Here is a 19,736-nt window from a genome sequence, read left to right on the forward strand (position 1 = left end):
AGCCTCGCTTCTCCATCCTTTACTAGCCCGGCCTTGCCTTTCCTTCCTTCCTTACCTGCTAGCAGTCCCTCCTTAGTCCAAAGCTACCATCACACAACTCACAATGAAGCTCGTCCTTCCATTGCTCTTATCGTCCACTGCCATGGGTGCAGTTATAACCAGGACTCACACAGCTCCTGCTGTAACCCAAACAGTCACTACCAGCACAATCGTGGATGTCCACACAATTATTCAAACCGTGCAGGGCCCTCCTCCAGGCGTTCCTGAGTACGACCCAAGAACTGCCACCAGAACCAGTACAAACACCCAAACCTCCACCGCAACAACTCCAGCTAGTTCTCCTACCAGTGGACAAGCTGGTCCTTCGCAAGAAGTTCCAAGCTCTTCCGCTCAATCCACTCAATCTCCGGTCGCCTCGAGCTCCGCCCAACAGACTAGCTCTGCAGCTGCTCCATCTTCCGTCGCTACTTCTTCCACCGCTGTGGCAAGCTCCGCTTCTTCTTCGGCAGTTCCATCAAGCCAGAGTGCTCCTAGCTCTTCGGCTGGTACTACTTCGACAGCCTCGATTCCTTCCCCAAGTGTACCTACCACTTTGGTGACTTCAAGTGCTTCAAGTACCCCTGCCACTTCGACTAGATCGACCTCTTCTACTACCCCTGCCACTTCGACTAGATCGACTTCTTCTACTACCCCAACCACCTCCTCCACCTCTACAAGAACCACCCAATCCACCACACCAACCACTCCAGCCACTTCTACCAGAACTACTTCTGCCGCACCATCCAGTACTGGTGGTGCAAGCAACATCTACAACGATGGAGAGTTCAACAATGCTATTCTCAGGGAACACAACATTAAGAGAGCTCTCCATGGTGTTCCAAGCTTGGCTTGGGACGACAGCTTAGCCACTTTCGCCCACGACTACGCCGCAAGAGCATTCTCGTGTGACAACGTTCAGTTGATCCATTCCAATGGTCCATACGGTGAAAACTTGGCTGCTGGCTACGTTGGTGGTGCTGATCCTGTCGATGCTTGGTATGACGAAATTAAGGATTACAACTACAACAACCCAGTATTCGCTGAAGAAACCGGTCACTTCACCCAAGTGGTTTGGAAGGGCACCACCAAGGTGGGATGTGCCAGAGTCCAATGTAACAACATTTGGAGACAATACACCATTTGTGAATACAGTGAAACCAGAGGTAATATTGTGGGAACTGACCCAAGAACCGGCAAGTCCTTCTTTTCCGAAAACGTGCTACCATTAATCTAGCCAAATAATAATGACAATGTATAGTAGAATCTTGAAATTTGAAATTTGAAACTCAAAATATTCTTGTAAAATCTGCTGTGTATTACTCCACTTATTGGCTATTTCCGTTGGAATAACCTAAATAACCAACTGAGTCTTGAAATTCAAAATAGAGTTTCATCGGTATTTTACTCCGCAAGTACCGGTAGACAATACACGATTTGCGTCGCCGGTACGCGTTTTTACGAGACGCACCTCGCATTTTGGATTCAGATAAAAAATATGAAAAGCAATCACCAAATAGGCAAGCCAGCGCAAGTGATATTATTAAATGGGATGAAATATCTCCGAGTTAATAGCTTATCACTCAGCATAAAGTTGCTATTACTGTCAAAAAAGATTTATTTTTGCGGGAATAAGCAACAGCAAAGTTGTTGCAGTTTTACGTCCAGGTCTACATTACAATAGAATTATTTTTTAAGTTCAAAATTTGTAGATTCAATAGCGCAATACAAATTAGTGTGGTGGTATTAATCTTTGAAGATCAAATTTAGTTCTTCAAGACTTGGGAGAATTGACCCTTAGAAGGCTTGACGTTCTTTTGTTCAACCTTAGCAGAACCCAACTTTTCAGCAGCGAAGGTCTTGGCGTAAGGGTTTAATCTCAACAAAACTTGCTTGTTCTTCAATGGGTTCTTCTTCAAGACGTGAGTTCTCTTTTGGGTGGCTTGGCCAGCTGGTCTAACAACAGCTTGGATTTCAGCAGAGTTGATCAATCTGGAGACATCGGTGTTGGAGATGATGTTAGATGGCAAGGTGTAACCAGTCTTGATGGACTTGGTGGAGTCGGAACCGTAGACAGAGTCCAAGGATTCGAAAGCACCTTGGGTCCAGATGACGAATCTACCCAAGTGAGCACCTGGAGCCAATTGCAACAAACCCAAGTGCTTGACGTCGGAGGTTTCGACACCTGGGACGTTTCTCAAGGCCTTGACAATACCGTTGTCTTGGGAGTAGACAACCAATGGACCTCTTCTTTGGGTGAATCTTCTACCTCTCAACTTACCCTTACCGGCTCTCAACTTCTTGGACTTGATGACCTTGATGACATCCTTGTGAGCACCAACAGCCTTCAAGACAGCGACAGCGTCCTTGGTCTTGGTGACGGATTCGAATTCGTTAGAAACAACCAATGGCAATTCCTTGACTTGTTCGACTCTGTGACCTCTGGCTAAGACCAAAGAAGTGACAGCAGAAGCGGCAATGGCAGAGGCAGTGGCATAACGCTTTTCGTTATGGTTAACCTTGACGTGCCATTTTCTCCAGGTCTTGGTTGGAGCGAACATACGACCACCACGACACATGTTACCGAAAGCGGCTTGACCGGAACGGTGGGTACCACCACCACCAACTCTTGGGATTCTGGCAACAGCTCTACCGGTACCCCAGGATTCAGCGGAGGTTTGGTGACCGGCCTTTTCAGAGACAGCGTAAGCTTGTCTCTTGTTCTTGTTAACTCTGACGAAGACAGAGTGGACAAGGTCTGGTCTGACTGGAGCAGAGAAGACAGCTGGCAATGGGAGCTGGGTAGAGGTTTGTTCACCCTTAGCGGAGACAACGGAAACTTGTGGACGAGACATTGTGTGTATGATGAAGAAGAAAACTTCAGTGGTGAAAAATTTTTCTTTATATATCGAGACCGAAGCGAGTGCGCAGGGTGAAAAATTACCCGGATTCGAAAGGTGAGGCTGCAGTCTCGTGATGAGATGTGCTGTATACTGTATGCAGTCCCTTCTCTCGGTGCTAGACGGTAGAAGGGTGATGTGGTGGGCTTAAAAGGCAAGCCAGACTCTGTTTAAGGTTTCCAAGAGGCTTAAGTAAGATATTCAGCTGGTTTAACCTTGTAGTTACAGTTAATGTGCATTTGTAGTGGAACCAACACTTGCGAACTTAACACCTTACGAGGTTGACTCCATTCTACACTAGGCCGAACATGAGTACGAACATATCAGATGCGGAAAGTTGTATTATAAACAGCATATAACTTGTAGAGAGAGATCAGATAGGTGGAGGAGGGCGTAAATATAAACCAACAGCTGGTGGACATTCAAGCATTTATTCCACAATCAGTCTACCGCAAAGGTCTAGTATCAAGGACTTCATTAGTTACTCACCATTTGTAACTTATTCTCCTATTCAACCAATGTCAAACTGGGTGTCTTTTGGTTATTTTTATCAAAGTTTGCAAGTTCTTGTTTTGTACAAATGAAAGATTACAACCAAAAATATATAAAATCACAACGGTTGTTACTGTAAAACGTACAAACACAAGTGTTATTTTGCATCTGGTACCCATATCATTGAATGTAAGCATGAATTTGCTTCCTTATCATGACATCTCTTTCCAAATAAAATGACAATATCACCAGATGATGATGATAGGGCACGGGCACGAACAGATCCAATATGCGGAACCCCACTAATACATCCCTACTTTTGATAAACATTGATTAGTGAACTAAAGTATATAAATATGATGTCATTATATGAAAAGTGCAACAATTTGAGTAGGTAAAGGTATTGGAAAGGCCTATCCTACTCTAGGCTCAGTGAGGAGATGCATATGACCAATAAATGACCATAGGATGACTGGATAAGCCGGCTCAGTATGGATCGCTACACTGCCAGGAATAGGGAAAATGCTCAACAGCAACTAGAGCTTTGGGTCTGCTGTCTGTTTGTTCTGCCCAAGTCCACTCCACCGGGTCTTCTTCCTGCCTGTCTGGATCTGTTTCCCCCAACTGCCTCTTCAACGGGCAAAGCCCTGCCAATCTTATTAAAAATATCCAACACACCGTCACCAGTCTTTGCGGAGCATTCTGAGGTGATGATCACACTTCCATCCTCAGTCATTTGTCTAATGTATTCGTCAACTTCTCCCTCTTCGACCTCTCTATTCTCGGTCAAGTCGGATTTGTTACCCACCAACGAGATTACTATGCCCTCAGGAGCTTGCTTCTTTAATTCTTTAATCCAGTCTTGTGCCTTGATAAGGGATGCCTTGCTGGTTATGTCGTAAACACAAAGTGCAGCATTGGCGTTTCTGTAGTACATTGGGGCCAACGACTTGTATCTCTCCTGACCAGCTGTGTCCCATATCTCGAACTTAATGGTGGTTTTAGATTCGGGTAAGGTTATGGATTGGGTTAAGAAGGCGGCACCAATGGTTGATTCTCTCATGTCATCAAAGGTGTTCTTAACGAATCTATGGACTATAGAACTCTTTCCAACCGCACTTTCTCCCAAGAGAACAAGCTTGAATTGGGCAAAGTTTCCTTGACTCATGTTGACTCTTGCGTATGGTCCTATGTGTGGAGACTGTAGTTAAACAATGATGTGTAAGATAATGAGACTGATTAACCTCGCTTGGGTACTGCTAGTAAATCAATAGAGCTGGTATGCTGCTTTCTAGTGTAATGGCAATAGACCGATACAGATATAGCCGATTGTTGTATTACGGCTGTGATAGGTGTGGCCACGAATGGCCACTCGTTTTTATGACGGGGTTGTGTGCAGGAGACTACGATTAGGCATTATCAGCGTATATTTACAGGAAGGACAGAGAAGGATCAAGACCGGGCCCACTAATACAGGGGTTCTAATGGGAAGTATCGGGATAGATCATCTAGTTCTCGATCTTGGCCAAGATTTCCTTGTCGGTGTACAACAAGAATTCTTCTTCTCCGATCTTGACTGGGTTACCACCAAAAGCTGGCAACAAAACCTTGTCTCCGGCCTTGACAGAGGTAGGGATAACCTCACCAGTGGTGGTGTTGGTGATACCTGGACCAGAGGCAATGACGGTGGCTTGGTTCAACTTTTCCTGGTTCTTTTCTGGGATGTAGATACCAGAAGCAGTTTGGGTGGCTGGCTTCAATCTTTGGACCAAGACACGGTCAAACAATGGCTTTAAGGATTGGGCGGACTTTAAGAAGGACTAATGTTAGTATGATCTGAAAGATAGACCTTTTGGGGCAGAACGTGAACGAACTGTACGGAAGCAATCGGATGGAACGCAATTCACCCCCCTCAAGTATGTTCCACCAACACACCAGTAAGGAAGAAACGAACCCTAGCGGTGAACCTAGTGATACTCCTCAGGCTCCTGTTCATTTGACAAATGTCCCACTAATTCATACTCTGTCACTAATAAAGCATATCTAGTGAAGATTTCATATTGGGAGGTGAAATCGCATAGCTTTCTTTGCCGCCACTTCATCGTTCGAGCATACGTACCATTTCAGTTGTGGTTTGATAGTGGATATACTTTCGATGATATATAGGTTTTCGTTGAGTGGTAGAAGCACGTAGAATTTTCCACTATTAGGCGCGCACGACCTGGGGTATAGACCGTCCATTTGATTTGTGATTTCCACTGAAGGAACTGCCCTATTTCGGGCCCTTAACTTATAGTTGGTTTTTGCTTATTCTCAGGAAACCTACCATTTTATTTAGCTTATTGGGCTGCATTCTGTTGCTGCTTCATGGATAATTAATTTATTATTTGCTAATTTACATAGTTTAGTCAAGGTATCTATCGAGAGGTTCACCTAAGACATTTTCGATGACCTTAACAAGTCCACTTCTAACCTCCATTTCGACTGCTTCGTCGTCATCTTCTAATAATTCTGCAATGTATGGAATCAAAGTAGGCAAGTAGGTTAACCATTGCTCGCCCATCTTTTGGAAAATACTCTTCATAGTACGGATGGTCCAGATCTTAGATCTGGAAGTGGCATCTCCATCGTTGGAGATATGCTTGATCAAGCTATGGACCAATTTTTCATTGTACTCTTCAGAAGCAACATTGTTAACAAATGATGAAATAGACTTAACCAAGTATTTCCCAATACCTTCTTCGATATTGGCAAGTTGTGAAATCAATGGTTGACTTATGCTATCAAATCTACCTTGTTGCGACCAGTAGTCATCTTGGTCGTACTTGAAAGAAGATGTCAAAGAGTTCAAGATGATTCTTCTGAGGTTTGTTTCTTGCAATTTGTCTTCGGCAAACCTGGTCAAAATGGAGGATACAGGATCCAACAAGTACGAGTAGTAGGATGTCACGATACTCTTCAACTTTTCTTGTAACTTGTTGAAGAATCTAAAGAAGGCCAATAATCTAGACACCTCTGTGTTTTTCAAGTTCGAGCCTTCACCATCAACTGCCCATCTAACCAAATTGGCGAACAATGGGCGGAAGCTCTTGTCATTCAATTTCATCACGTAGCTGATACCACAAGTGGAGAACGAACTTTCAAGTCTGTGGATGGTATTGTTGTCGAACTTGTTGCCAGAAGACTCAGAATAATGTCTGAACTCAAAGGCCAGGATCAACCACTTCATAAACAAAGTAGATTGGTTGGAAGCTGACTTCTTATCAATCTTTTCAATGGTTAATTCCAATGTCTTCAAGTACAAACCAAGGTTGCCAGCATTGTGATTCTCATAAAAATTCTTCGAAATCCAGATGTTACATAAGGATTTCAAGACCGCAGATAAGTCCATATGGTCCACAACCAATCCCAAGACGTTGGATCTGATAGAAGAATCAATCAAGTCACTGGACAAAATTGTAATCAAAATGGAGTCCAAAGAACTGGCCATAAAGGCAGGGATTTTCTTGATCAAGCATGACAACAAGATCATAATAGAAGCTTGGATCAATCTAGCACCTTCCTCATCTTCACTGGTTACGGTAGACTTCCAAATCTTGAGTGCTGGTGGAACAATCTTTGGAAAGAATCCAATAGTCTTGACTCCAAGAGTGTTAACAACTGCGGTAATGGCGTTGACTGAAGAAATAATCAATTCTGGTTGTTCACTCAATAAACCATTCGAAGAAGTGATAGGATTCAAAGAATCAATCAAAACCTTAGAGTTGGTGGCATTGAACAATTCCTTAGTTGCAAGACCAAACTTGTTGACAATAACTGCGAAAGCATTCAAGTATGCTTGTTGCAACTCAATATCAGTGTTCTTTTTGATACCATGGATCAAAACTGGTAACAACTTCTCTAAAATACTGACTTGAAGAACCTCATCAATGTTGCTTCCGTTTAATTCGGATTCAAACTTAGTACCCGACAAGACAGCAAAATTACGAGCAACCTTAATAGCCAAAGAATCGGAAATCTTGTCAACATTCAATGAGTCGAGAATAGAATCCACGAAGTAATTCAATGGTAACAAGTCTAAGAAGTTAGCCAACAATTCGTACAAATTGGATGTAATTTGCTTGTCTGGGGTTGTGTTGGTGAAAGCATCCAAAGATGATAACAAGAAGGAAGTGACATTTCTGAATCCTGCCAAAACTCTAGTCTTCTCAACTTCATTGACCTTGTTATCTAACAACACAAGAGCAACCTTGATCTTGATAGATGAGGCACCGTTGTAGTTCAGGTTGTCCTTGGTCAAAACGGTTCCAATAAACTTCAAGAGTTGGCTCTTCATGACAGATAAGCCCTCGTCATTCAATGACAAGATAGAAAGTCCAAAAATACTTCTGGTACTTAACTTGGTATATTCGTCAGAGTTTGGATCAATTTGAGCACTTGGAATTTGATCCCATAATTCACAGAATCTCTCAATACCTTCTAATTGTTCGCCAGCGGAGAAACTCTTCAAGAATGAAGATGTGAATTCCAAAATAGCACCACATTCGGTAACCTTATTCTTGTTGTAGTTGTTAACGTATTGTTGACCAACCAAAAATAATAAAGCGTGCAACGATTTATCGTATCCAAGAGTCTTCGTCAAAGAAGTGAAGAGTTTGACCCTGCGATGTCTTGGGATATGCTGGAAAGCGGCCACGAAGCTCGTCAACAAAAATTCGATCTCGCTAGTTATGGAAGAGGAACCGTTAGCGGCCAAAGCAGGAATAACCTTTGCAATGGTTTGTTGCAATGCCGAGTTGGAGAACTCATCATCTTGTCTAACAGTATGAGCACCCATGAAGGTGAAAATTGGCATAACAGAATGAAGAATGATTTCAGGCGCAAGAGAGGCCAATTCCGCAATCACTAACAACAATCTATTCTGAACTTGAGGTGACTGGGAAGATCTAATTGAATTAACGATCAAATCGGCTCTGATTGAGTTGGAATCAAAGTTGTACTTTTGAGCACTTGCCTTCATCTTCACAATACTCAAGAACATACAAGAAGCCAATGTTTCCTGGGCATAAAGAACTGGTAAGTTACCATCATTGCCCAAGTAATCCAAATCGGTCAAAATCTTGAATAAAGCTTGCAATAATTTAGGACGAGCGATATCAGAAGCTTCGCTTCTCAAGTTCTTGTCCAAAACATCCAAAATAACAGTCAATTTCTTCAAGTGTGTGGATGCCATATTGTTGATATCATCTCTAGCCATGGCCTGCTTGGTAGAAGAGGAAGATCTTCTTCTCCGCTTAACCACTCCTTGTTCGGGCATTTGGGAGTTAAGCTGAACATTTCCTAAGGCAGCGATGAAAAGTTCGTGGTCAATTTCCAACGATTGCAAGGTTTCCATGGCATCAATCTCGATAGCGTCTTCGTTGGTCAACAACTCAATGAGTTTGTTGATAATGCTCATTCTGGATTCAATAGACTTGAAACAGGTGAAAACTTGCATCAATCTTTGGTTACTGGCAATTTGCAAGTTAGCAGATTGATTTTCCAACCCTTGAATTATCCAGGAAACTTCCTTGGTGGCATTCTTCTCTGAAGGATCACCTCCAACTAAGCCAACAATAGGCTTCTCAATTTCATCAAAAAATGAAATCTTGGCTTCATCTGCTTGTTCAATTAGTGACTGTCTCTTGTTGAAATACTCGCCCAAATCTTCGGCAAAGAAAAATCTATCATCGCCGCCCTTGGCATTTTCAGTAGCCATAATGCTCCAAATTTTCCACTTGAAAACTATTGGAAGAGTTTGCAATGACCATTGGTTTAAAATGAATGTTTTCAAAAGCAATTGGCCAATCTTCTTCAGTCCAGACTTGGAACTCTTGAAGACAACCAGGAATAAGATGTGGTTGATTCTCATGCTATCGAGTAGAACATCGTCTAATAAATCATCCTTAAAGAGAACCTCATTCAAGAATAAGGCGTCTTGTGGAGGAATGATAGCTCTCTTTCCTGGTTCGGTGGAACCGTAGATTTGGTCTTCGAGGTAAAGCGAAGTCTTGACCTTCTTTTTACCACTGTGGATCGCGATGGTGTGGTCTCTGATAACTTGTAACACTTCAATGTTGGCGCTTCTAATTTGTTTGTTGCTGTCAGCTAAGCCAAGAAGGAACATTGGAACCAAAAGATACAAGTCGGCAGACTTCGACACTTTACCTAATTGAGAAGCAATGTGCTTCAAAGTGGACACTCTGACAATTAAAGGAACGGATGGACTGAAAGCCACTCTGGAGTAAAACGAAATAGAAGCTTCTGAACTTGCAAAAACTTGGTCGAACTTGTCAAAGGAGTTCTTTTGCGAGTTCAAAAGAGCAACCAAAGCAAACGACAACTTGTTGAACTCTTCTTGACCAGCTACGAAAAAGTTGGCGGTGGTAGTTTTTAAGGATTCCAAGTCAATATCCACAGGTTGTTCATGAGCTTCTTCGTCTTCGTCGATCTCAATGTCCCCATCAAATACGATGTCGTCGGAATGAAGATCTGACGAGCCACCCAAGGTGGTCATTAACCTCATTTCCAAGTCATCAATCTTGAGATTGTTATCTTTTAAAGAAGCAGCAAAGAATGTGGAGTTGGACTTCAACAATGATTCTAAGATTTGGATTGCTGTAAGCCTAACTGATTCAGAGGTGCTGACAACAACTTTGTTGAAGATTATTCTGAATGAAGACTCGTTCAAGTCGATAAACTTGAAGACGTTGTATGATTCCTCGTGAGGGAAAGTGGCCATAAAGTATTGAATCAAGAACTTGTTCAATTTGTATTCTCCTGTTAAGGATGAGATTAATTCCTTGTTTGCTACCAAAGTCTCAGGGGTCAAATGCTTGAAACAATTTTCAGAGACATCTTGGTTGTTGAAGTTCCATAATTGCCCTAAAGCAATTAAAGTATGCTTGATGGTGTCCTGTTCGCAAGCCTTTGGATCAGCCAATACAGACTCAGTTATGCTAACAGTGACTTGGTGTGACAATGGTACAATCGATCCAAGAACAGCAATAATAGAGTAACTTGTCAACTTGATATCATGCCTGAGAGAGCTTGAAAACTTGAAGTCCTTAGGAGTCAACATGACTCCAATAACTTCTAAAACAACCGGCATGTATATTTCATTTAAAGTCTCCAACTTCTTTGACAAGGAAGCCAAGAGTTGAACAGTGAAGGTCAAGTAAAACACTAACTGTTCCTTGTAAATGGTGGAGTTCTTGATTTGCTCAATAAGGAACAAGGAATACAACTTGAAGATTTCGAAATCATTGTGGAATGCCTTTAATATGGAGCTTGAAGGTACCAACTTCAATAATTCCTTGTATCCCAACAACCAGTCAAAGATTTTTGGGAACAGCCCCTTAGGAATAACGTTTAATATTTTGACAAAGATACCTTGGCTGTGGTATGGTAATGCAACAATCAAGAAGAGTTCTGCATTATGGATGTTGATGTGAAATCTTCTAACCAACCATTCGAGAGCCTTGATAGCTGGTGACAATTGAAGATATGGTCCGATTAAAGTCAAGAATGCTTCAACATTCTTGTTGAGCTGATCGACTATATCTTTGGATTGGACGTTTCTATCCAAGTTGATAGAGGTCCCAGAGAAGAGGGTTTGTGTGAATTTGTTGAATCTAGAGTCTATTTGAGTAATCTCTTCGATACCTTCCAATCCCACCTGGTAAAGATAATCGTAGTCCTGAGTAGCAGCGACCTTTGGTTCGTAAATGAGCGACTTTGAGTGGATTTTAGACCTACTCTTTCTGTCAAGAGCAACGGAGGCGTTGCTCTCGTTAATCGCGTTAATCGCCTTAAGCTGTTGCGATAAACTAGACATGTTGGGATGTGTAGGTATAGTCTTGAAGAGATGAGTGAAAAATATTTGAGAAGATCTATCCAACTTATATGCAGTACGCGATGGGTGCAAATGTAGAATAGTGTAGGGATGTAGTACAGGATTGCCAACAGCCACTTATTTAACGAAAAAAAGATGCGGTTCACTTTGTAGAGGAGGCAGGATATTGCCTCTTGTGAAATTAGCTATGTCTCTATAAACGTAAACTGTTTGTTTGCTTTTCAGGCGGTATAGATTCTGGCTAGAATCCAGCCCATTTGAGGATGCCCATTCTCTGGAGAAAAATTGTGTATACGTTGTGTTTCTTGTCGACTAGATTACAATCGATCGCGTTAGTAAAATATATTTTTCTCATGAATAATTATGGAATTAGGCGATCCAGTACCAGATTCTTTCGACCCAGTTCTTTGGAATTGGATCAGGCTCTAATCTGTCTTCTTCTTCTATTATATCCAAGCCTGTTATCAAGTCAATGTCTTTGATTGGCTTTAACCAGTATTGAACGCCATTCACTTTCCAGGCATAGAACCTATGTGCAACATAAAGCACGACAACAATAGGAAAGGTAATGTAAGCAGCCAAGAAGTCACCTACCTTGAAATCAAAGAATACAGCATAACCGTTAGTTATGGTGACAAGTGAAATGAAGAAGATGACAAAGTAAGCGCCATATGGTTGGAATGGGGTTTTGAAGGTCACTCTCTCCGACAAGCCGTGGTAATTAATAGCCTTTCTCCATCTCAAGTAGGCGAAGGCTACCAAGATCCAAGAAATGAAACCACTGATGGTTGAAATATTGGAGAACCACGCGAAAACGTTTGCAGAAGAACTGGAGACATTCAAGTAAGACAAGAAGCCAAAAACAGAGGAGGCAGCCACACAGTAGTATGGAACTCCAAATCTATTGGTAGTCTTGAAAACGGCAGGAGCATTGCCTCTGCAAGCAACCGAGTACAAAGCTCTGGATGCAGAGTACAAGAAGGAGTTACCAGCAGATGCAGCGGAAGTCAAAATGACAGCGTTGATAATATGGTTTAAAACCTTAATACCGGCATTTTGAATACCAATCACGAATGGAGAGGCAGAAGCGTCACTTCCACCAGACAACAATCTCTTGTTATTGGAGCTGACAATGACACCAATGACCAAGACACCGATGACGTAGAAGAAGGCCAATCTGTAGATAAATCTACGGGCAGCCTTGGGGATGTTTCTTCTAGGCTTTTGACATTCACCGCCTGCGGTTGCCACAAGTTCAGGAGAACAAATAAACGAGAAACCAGATTTGATGATGGCAGTCCAAATTCCAAGGAATCTACCGGTAGATCCTTCAACCAAATGCTCTTTGAAAGGACTGTGTTTCCAGTATCTGAAACCCAAGCGGTCATGGTTGGGACCGCCTCCAAAGAACAACACAACACCAAGAATAATCAATCCGGTAAGAGCGATCAACTTCAAGGAAGCGAACCAAAATTCGGCTTCCCCAAAGAACTTCACCGACAGCATGTTAAGAGCGATGGTCAACGCAAGCAAGATTGAGATCCAAGCAGCGATGTTGACGCTTTCGGTCCAGTACTCCACCACGATTGCGGCAGCAGTCACCTCGGCAGCCACCAAAATACTGAAGGCGTACCAGTAATTGTAGCCGATTGCAAACCCAAACGAGTCCGACAAGTAGTCGTTAACGAAGGATTGGGCACCATTTCCTGGCAAGGGCAAGAATGTGGTCATTTCTCCCAACATTTGCATAACAAAATAGATGACAAAACTCATGATGAGATAGGCCACGAACAAACTGGCCGGTCCACAGGTGGACAAGATGGCACCAGACCCCACAAACAAACCGGTTCCGATAGCACCCCCGATAGCGATAAGCTGGACATGTCTGGACTTTAAGCCTCTTTCCAAACTATCCTCGTTGAAGGTCTCGAGCGTGCTGTGGGAGTTGGAGGGCGACATCATCTTGCCCTTCTCGTCCACATGGACCACTCTGGAGTTGGAGATGCCTAGGTCAAGAAACGAAGACTTGGACCTGTAAATGCTAGGCTTCAGCGCAGTTGGTTTAGAGTCGCTCATGATGACTGGGATGATAGTGGCTGACCTGAATTTTTGGCGGGTGCACCATTGATTTTATACACCCGCTCTTATCTATATCGATACACTAGATAAGCTAATTGCACAAGCTATGGCGTCTTACCTGTACGCTGCTGCAGGCCTATCTTAACGGACGGCGTACAGGCAGGCGGGGTGGTGATTTTCTTAACCTGGCCATACTAAGATAGCTCGATACGGCACAGTTGACAAAAGTGCCGAACGGCTATTCTCGCTGGGCAAATCCTAGCGAGATGGGCGCGACCTCCGGGCTGCACAAAACTTAATATTGTGCGGGATGGATCTTGAGTGGGGTCTCCAAGCACCGAGCAAATTGGGGGAATACCAAGCGAGAGGAGGCTATGTGCTGTGCATGCTATCTAGAGATATTTTTGGTTCCTGCCAAAGCTTCGATGCTGGGTTCCTATCGCTGGTCGTATCTTTATTGTGGACGCCGCATTTATCCACGCTGGCAATCTGATCGGCTCATCGCTACTTTTGCCCGATGGCTCCACCAGCCAATTTATTCCCACGCCACAGAGAAAAGTTTTCATCCTACAGGACCCTCTGTCTGTAGCAAACGGGGCAATGCCCCGCCTGCAGCGTTCACCGCATCACCACCGGTGGTCTAGTGCCGGTGGGAACGGTATGGGTGCGTGTGGGGAAGGCCACTTATCGCTGATATTGGCGCCTAAGATATGGGGTAATGGCTGATATCGTAACGTTCTTCACGGGTTCATAACAAGCCAAGCCCAGCAAAGACGGGGTAAGTGCGGTGGTGAGATAGCGCCTCGGGGTTGTTTTCGGAAGTGTTTAGCGATGCAAAAAAATGGTCCCTAGCAGGATCGAACTGCTGATCTCGGCGTTATTAGCACCGCGCCTTAACCAACTGGGCCAAGGGACCTCTTCGAGAAAATATATATCTATGCTTCATTATGCTCTGACATCAAACCTGAAACCACGTGACATGCTTCTCGCCGCACCACCAACCACAGGGTTCAATGCGTACCATGTTCACACACCGCTGGCTCCAAGGCTACCTTTTTCGCTTATACCTGCCATGTACTGGGCCAACCTTGGTTTGCAAACCCTCTGGTCACCCGCCACGTACTAGTTGGCACTTGTGTTGGACCATTGCAGCTTCCGTGACCTTTTACGATTTCTCCACATTTTCCTCTTAGTTAGGTAACGTACACATCTAATAGGTACATTTGGTAAAAAAAAAATAAAAAAAGAAAAAAACCCAGTGATGGATCTAGCCAACCTCGTAATTTCGAAACTCTCACAATGCTTGATTGGTTGGACCCGCTTAACGAATGTGTGGGGCAGTTACCGATTTGAATCCAAATCAAGTCATACGTTCGGTGGTTCCTCACCCATTGGAAAATTATCCGCAATCTTGGCACGACGAGCACTGGCCAATTTTCCTGTTCATGCTTTACCCCACCCCTCGGTAACTATCTCTGGTACTGCTTTTCGGATAACCACGTTTCGGTATACGTCGGGTCGTTAACAGTTTCTGTTTTTGATCCATACTAGCTCTGGTTTCAGAAAATGGGGTATTCACACGGCGCTAAACTTGCCTGATTTTCTGGTTTTCCGATAGCCGATAGTAAGAAGTGGAGTCGAATGTGGTGGTGCCTTTGGGGGAGCAATGTCGGGAAACTTTTGGGTATATTTCAATCAATGGAGGCACGTTCTTTCTGTTGGGTTATCTTCTGAGGGCCGCTATAATGTGCTGTTAATTAGAGACATTTCCGCTAATGCGGTGGTGAGATATTATTCTTGCCAGGCTTATCAGTGGACTTTCGAAAATACCATCACACCAAGAAAAAAGAGATCTCTCTGCATCAGATAGACCGAGGTTGCAGTGCTGATATGTGCACGATGATGAGCTGAGGAGGCTAAGTCTGGAGAAATCCAAAAGCTACGAATGTTCATCGTTTCAGCATCTTTCGCCATCACTAACGGCAACAGAATCAACTCCAAAGTTATCAACGTGACCTGGCCAATCTTGGTGAATTGGACTAATGTGCAAGTTTCAGTCAACCACTGCTTCTGAATCTACAAGTTGAAATTTTTCAGTCAGTCAGATACTCGTATAATGCAAACTATAAAACCGAGAAAACCCATCATTATCATTAACCGGAATTAATCCTTCTTCTTGAACAAAGGTTCACCGATGTTCTTACCTCTCAACTTCACACCCAAAGCTCTCTCTAACTTGGCTAAGAGTTGTTGGTTAGGAATGGCTCTACCGGCTTCGTAATCGTTAATGACGTTTGGCTTCTCGTTGACCTTGGTGGCCAAGTCTTTTTGAGTAAACTTCTTTTCTTGTCTGGCTTGTTGGATTGCCTTACCGACGTTCACGTCAAGCTTCTTGACCTGAACCACGTCGTCAGTGTCGTCCAACTTGGCCAATCTTTGGCCTTCTGGGTTGGACTTGGTGTTGGAAGTACCGTACTTCTTTTCGGTACCGACAACAGCACCGGTTCTTCTGGCTGCGTTCAATTGACCAGCAGTACGGGCAACCTGTTGTCTTGGACCACCGCCACCGACTCTGGCTTTTTGTCCAATGATTGTAACGTTATCCCAGTCAGACATTATGATTTATTTGGTATGTTTAGTGTTGAAAAAGGTATAGTAAACCTGGAGGCGTTGGATACTTAAGGGCTGAGATTGGTGTTAGTCACCGGATCAATCAGTCAGCGAATTTTTTTGGCACGCGCGCACGACCGGCCTCGAACTTTCTAGAATGATTGGCACCGCCAATTGCTAGTAGTCCAGTGACTGAGGTGGTGTCCTGCTGTCATACGGCTGCTTGATTATGTACTCTTGCAAGTGAGCGATAGCAATCAAGCCGGAGTTGCGGCCAAAAGCTGCCTGGTGCACTTTACCATCCGGAAGAGCAGGAAACTGTAATTCAGTGCCTATCCCTGGAGCTCTCTGGGTCTACGTAGGTGAGTGTAGTCATAGTCTTGAGATCATGTCCAAAGCACGATTTCGGTGAGCAGTTGCTCCAGTTTTCTCGATTGAAGACTGGTCACGTGTAACCTGGTGGGTGAAAATCATCTCCTCATAAACACTTCTCACACTACACAAGGATAGCAAAATGGTATCCATTGAAGTCAAGTCACGCTCAAAGTCCATCAAGGACTTATCCACAGATGACCTCACGGTTGAGTCCAAGGTCTCAGAGTTGATCCAATTGGTCAGCATGTCCAACAATGGAAAGTCCCAGTACAGAATCAGATTGAACAAGGTTGAAGGCGACAAGAAGATTGCTTTGGATGCCGACAAGACGTTTGTTGAGAACGGGTTCCCCAAGACCGCGTCTTCAATTAACCTCCAAGTCAAGGATTTGGGTCCTCAAATCGCCTGGAGAACCGTTTACATCGTGGAATACCTCGGACCCTTGATTTTGGTGCCATTGGTCTACCTGTTGTCCATCAACTGTGGGTTGAAGCCTACCCAGAGTCAGAGGTTTGCTGTGGTCTTGTCCACCTTGCATTACCTCAAGAGAGAGTACGAAACCGTGTTCGTGCACAAGTTCTCTTCCGCAACCATGCCTGCAACCTTCATCATCAGAAATTCTGCCCACTACTGGATCTTGTCTGGTCTCTTGATCTCCTTGTTCTCGTTGGCCCCACCTTTCGTGGTCCAGGCCGCTAGCAAGTATCCCTTGGGTTCGTACATCTTCCACGCCAACGACTTGCCTTGCACCGTCAACTGGGCCTTGGCTGGATTGTGGGCATTCTTTGAGTTGTCCAACTACAAGGCTCACGCCAACTTGGCCAACTTGAGAGCTAAGGACTCTAAGAAGTACGCCATTCCCTACGGCTACGGGTTCAACCTCGTCTCGTGCCCCAACTACTTGTTCGAGATTTTGGGCTGGTCCGTGTTCACGGTGTTGATTGGCAACTGGTCTTCGTTGGTGTTCACCATTGTGGGAGGTGCCACTATGACCACCTGGGCCATCAAGAGACACAAGAGATACTTGAAGACCTTCGGTGACGAGTACAAGAAGTTGAGAAGAAACGTCATTTTCCCAGGTATCCTTTAGAGGACGAACCCCCCTGTTAGTTTCAGAACATAATCATTATGGAACATTTTTCATCCAAGACTTATGAACTAACCTACTTCAAATCATGCTTTTACCACCCCGTTAGCGTCACATCCATTGTCCTGCGTTGACCTAACATATATAAGTAACTATGGATCCTCTTTGTCAAATTTAATCGATACGCTGTTCACACAGTGTCTTTCATCGGTAGGATTCTTGTACCCTTCGCCTCTGAAAATGTGCCCCAAGTGGCCATCGCAATTGGAGCACCTCATTTCCTCACGAACCATACCGAATGAGGTCTCACGGTTGATTGTGATTGCCCCAGGAAGGGCCTGATAGAACGCAGGCCAACCACAGTGGGCAATGAACTTGGTCAGTGACTTGTACAATGGCTGGTTGCACCCAGCACAAGCATAATGGCCAGTTTCGGTGGCTGGCGTTGAGGTGTACTCGCCAGTGTATGGGGCCTCGGTACCCTGCTTTCTCAAAACTTTGAACTGCTGGGGCGAAAGCACCGCTCTCCATTCTTCTTCGGACTTGGGGATGGTCGACATTTGAAGCAAGTTGTGGCGTGGGAATGGACTCTTGCGTGGAGTAGATCTCGTTAGTAAACGGAACATCAGTTGCCACTAGAAAATTAATGGGTGCGACATTAAAGCGAGCAGTGTGATCACATTTAGGGATCGAATTTTGGCCATTCCTCGTGAGGACACCAAAGCAACAGTCTTTGTGAGGTACGCAACTTGTTGACATCTTCCTTGTAGACACAGGAAGTGGAACAGAATTTATTGGTGGTAACGGGTTTAAATGTTGGCAATGTATCGAACGACCATACGCCCTGGAAATGCTTGTCTCCCGAAAAATGGATCTAGGTGACCCTGTCTAGTATTACGCTATGGAGCTATAGAGCCAGCTAAGTGGCTGGTGAGTGTGTGGAGTTGGCTGGCCCTGTGGAGCAGTAACAACCTTGAGAAAGCCTCAGAAAATCCTGAGAAAAGCTGAGAAAAGCTGAAAGCCTGAGAAAACTGGAGGAAATGATGGGGTGGCGATTATCTCATAAAGTAGTTGTACTTACCCTTCTTTTCTCTCAACTTGTCCTTGACTGCGAGGTCCCATTCGATCTCGATGTCGTATTCTCTTGGGTTCTTGTCGTTTGGTCTGGAAGCGATCTTACCCTTGATCACATCACCCTTCTTGAGGTCCAACACCTGGTCCATGTAGAACACGGTTTGCTTCCAGTGAGTGTACTGGTCCATTGGGCCAGTTGGCAAGGTGACCTTTTCGTCACCAGGGAAGATAGCATCCCACCAAACAATGTATGCGTGACACAAGTCGTTGTCAATGGCCTCCAATTGGAAGTCCTTGTGGAATTGCAAGCCATCTTTGGTGACAGTGTTAATATCGAACTCAAAGAACTTGTGAGGAGTGGTGATTAAAGAATTGTTGTTGACAGTGTCGACCAATGGTTCAACCATGGCAACGTTGATGAAAGGAGAGTAGTCGAACCCATAGACGTCCTCCCAGTAGTGAATTTTTTCGTCCTTGTATTGGCCGTCTTCAATACCAGCAATGTACATGTTACACTTGTCTGGCAAAATCAAACCACCTTCCACCAAGTACTTGTCTCTAGCGTATAAGACGGTGTCCAACATGCTCTCATACAACAAGAAGTAACCCATCCATTCCGAAACGATAATGTCAACCTTGTCCACTGGCAAGGTGATGTCCTCCAATTTGCCTTGCAAAAGGGTGATCTTGTCTTCGAATCCGTTCAAGCTGACAATTTCACGGGCCTTTTCGATGATGTTAGACATATCGACCGAGTACACGTGCTTGGCACCAGCCTTGGCAGCGAACATAGAAAGGATACCGGTACCACATCCAACATCTAACACAATTTTGTCCTTGAATAAGTGCTTGTTCTTGTACATGGCAGATCTGTAACTCAATGTTCTGGAGGTGTCCTTCAACATCTCTTCGTGTATACCGAAATGGTCATACGAAGAGAAGTAGTGCTGCTCGGTGAATGGCAATGTATCCTTGTTGGTAGCGGAGGACATGTTTGATGGATAAACAACAAATTATGTCTGCTTTATAAGGGCGAATTTTTGGAGTGAAAAAAGAAATCGCGATGAGCAGTGGAGATACGATGCGAGGTGTGGGGCTACCATAATCGATAAGAGGTACGGTTGTTGAAGTGATCTACTGGCAGCTTTCTTGGTCAACTTGGGATCTCCCAATATTGGTGGATTTGTTT

At 44.1% G+C, this 19,736-nt stretch overlaps 9 protein-coding genes and 1 non-coding gene across 10 annotated transcripts; 2 read left to right on the top strand and 8 right to left on the bottom strand.

Annotated features, from left to right (window-relative positions):
* Positions 1–748: 748 nt before the first annotated feature.
* Positions 749–1,273, top strand: RBE1 (sterol-binding protein; the record flags this gene model as incomplete). Its single annotated transcript, XM_020210336.1, has 1 exon — positions 749–1,273. A coding segment is annotated over one exon (525 nt), but the record flags the coding sequence as incomplete, so codon positions are not given.
* Positions 1,274–1,802: 529 nt separating this feature from the next.
* Positions 1,803–2,891, bottom strand: RPL4B (60S ribosomal protein uL4; the record flags this gene model as incomplete). Its single annotated transcript, XM_020211804.1, has 1 exon — positions 1,803–2,891. One exon carries the CDS (start codon positions 2,889–2,891, stop codon positions 1,803–1,805), a length of 1,089 nt encoding a protein of 362 aa, XP_020063001.1.
* A 1,063-nt stretch (positions 2,892–3,954) lies between these two features.
* YPT52 (Rab family GTPase) lies at positions 3,955–4,596 on the bottom strand (the record flags this gene model as incomplete). The annotated part of the gene is made up of 1 exon (XM_020210343.1): positions 3,955–4,596. The coding sequence occupies one exon, from the start codon at positions 4,594–4,596 to the stop codon at positions 3,955–3,957; it is 642 nt and encodes a 213-aa protein (XP_020063002.1).
* Positions 4,597–4,936: 340 nt separating this feature from the next.
* On the bottom strand, positions 4,937–11,304 carry CANTADRAFT_7362 (snoRNA-binding rRNA-processing protein; the record flags this gene model as incomplete). The annotated part of the gene is made up of 2 exons (XM_020211103.1): positions 4,937–5,248; positions 5,902–11,304. 2 exons carry the CDS (start codon positions 11,302–11,304, stop codon positions 4,937–4,939), a joined length of 5,715 nt encoding a protein of 1,904 aa, XP_020063003.1.
* A 387-nt stretch (positions 11,305–11,691) lies between these two features.
* CANTADRAFT_54156 (proline specific permease) lies at positions 11,692–13,398 on the bottom strand (the record flags this gene model as incomplete). Its single annotated transcript, XM_020210288.1, has 1 exon — positions 11,692–13,398. The coding sequence occupies one exon, from the start codon at positions 13,396–13,398 to the stop codon at positions 11,692–11,694; it is 1,707 nt and encodes a 568-aa protein (XP_020063004.1).
* Positions 13,399–14,243: 845 nt separating this feature from the next.
* CANTADRAFT_t205 lies at positions 14,244–14,317 on the bottom strand. The gene has a single exon. It is a non-coding gene; the product is annotated as a tRNA-Ile (tRNA).
* Positions 14,318–15,564: 1,247 nt separating this feature from the next.
* On the bottom strand, positions 15,565–16,017 carry MBF1 (Mbf1p; the record flags this gene model as incomplete). Its single annotated transcript, XM_020211104.1, has 1 exon — positions 15,565–16,017. The coding sequence occupies one exon, from the start codon at positions 16,015–16,017 to the stop codon at positions 15,565–15,567; it is 453 nt and encodes a 150-aa protein (XP_020063005.1).
* Positions 16,018–16,525: 508 nt separating this feature from the next.
* On the top strand, positions 16,526–17,476 carry CANTADRAFT_91338 (trans-2-enoyl-CoA reductase (NADPH); the record flags this gene model as incomplete). Its single annotated transcript, XM_020211805.1, has 1 exon — positions 16,526–17,476. The coding sequence occupies one exon, from the start codon at positions 16,526–16,528 to the stop codon at positions 17,474–17,476; it is 951 nt and encodes a 316-aa protein (XP_020063006.1).
* Positions 17,477–17,625: 149 nt separating this feature from the next.
* Positions 17,626–18,033, bottom strand: CANTADRAFT_23004 (peptide-methionine (R)-S-oxide reductase; the record flags this gene model as incomplete). Its single annotated transcript, XM_020206902.1, has 1 exon — positions 17,626–18,033. One exon carries the CDS (start codon positions 18,031–18,033, stop codon positions 17,626–17,628), a length of 408 nt encoding a protein of 135 aa, XP_020063007.1.
* A 495-nt stretch (positions 18,034–18,528) lies between these two features.
* Positions 18,529–19,539, bottom strand: HMT1 (protein-arginine omega-N methyltransferase; the record flags this gene model as incomplete). The annotated part of the gene is made up of 1 exon (XM_020206903.1): positions 18,529–19,539. The coding sequence occupies one exon, from the start codon at positions 19,537–19,539 to the stop codon at positions 18,529–18,531; it is 1,011 nt and encodes a 336-aa protein (XP_020063008.1).
* Between the last annotated feature and the right edge of the window lie 197 nt (positions 19,540–19,736).

Source organism: Suhomyces tanzawaensis (assembly GCF_001661415.1).
Source record: "Suhomyces tanzawaensis NRRL Y-17324 unplaced genomic scaffold CANTAscaffold_6, whole genome shotgun sequence".
NCBI lineage: Eukaryota > Fungi > Ascomycota > Pichiomycetes > Serinales > Debaryomycetaceae > Suhomyces > Suhomyces tanzawaensis.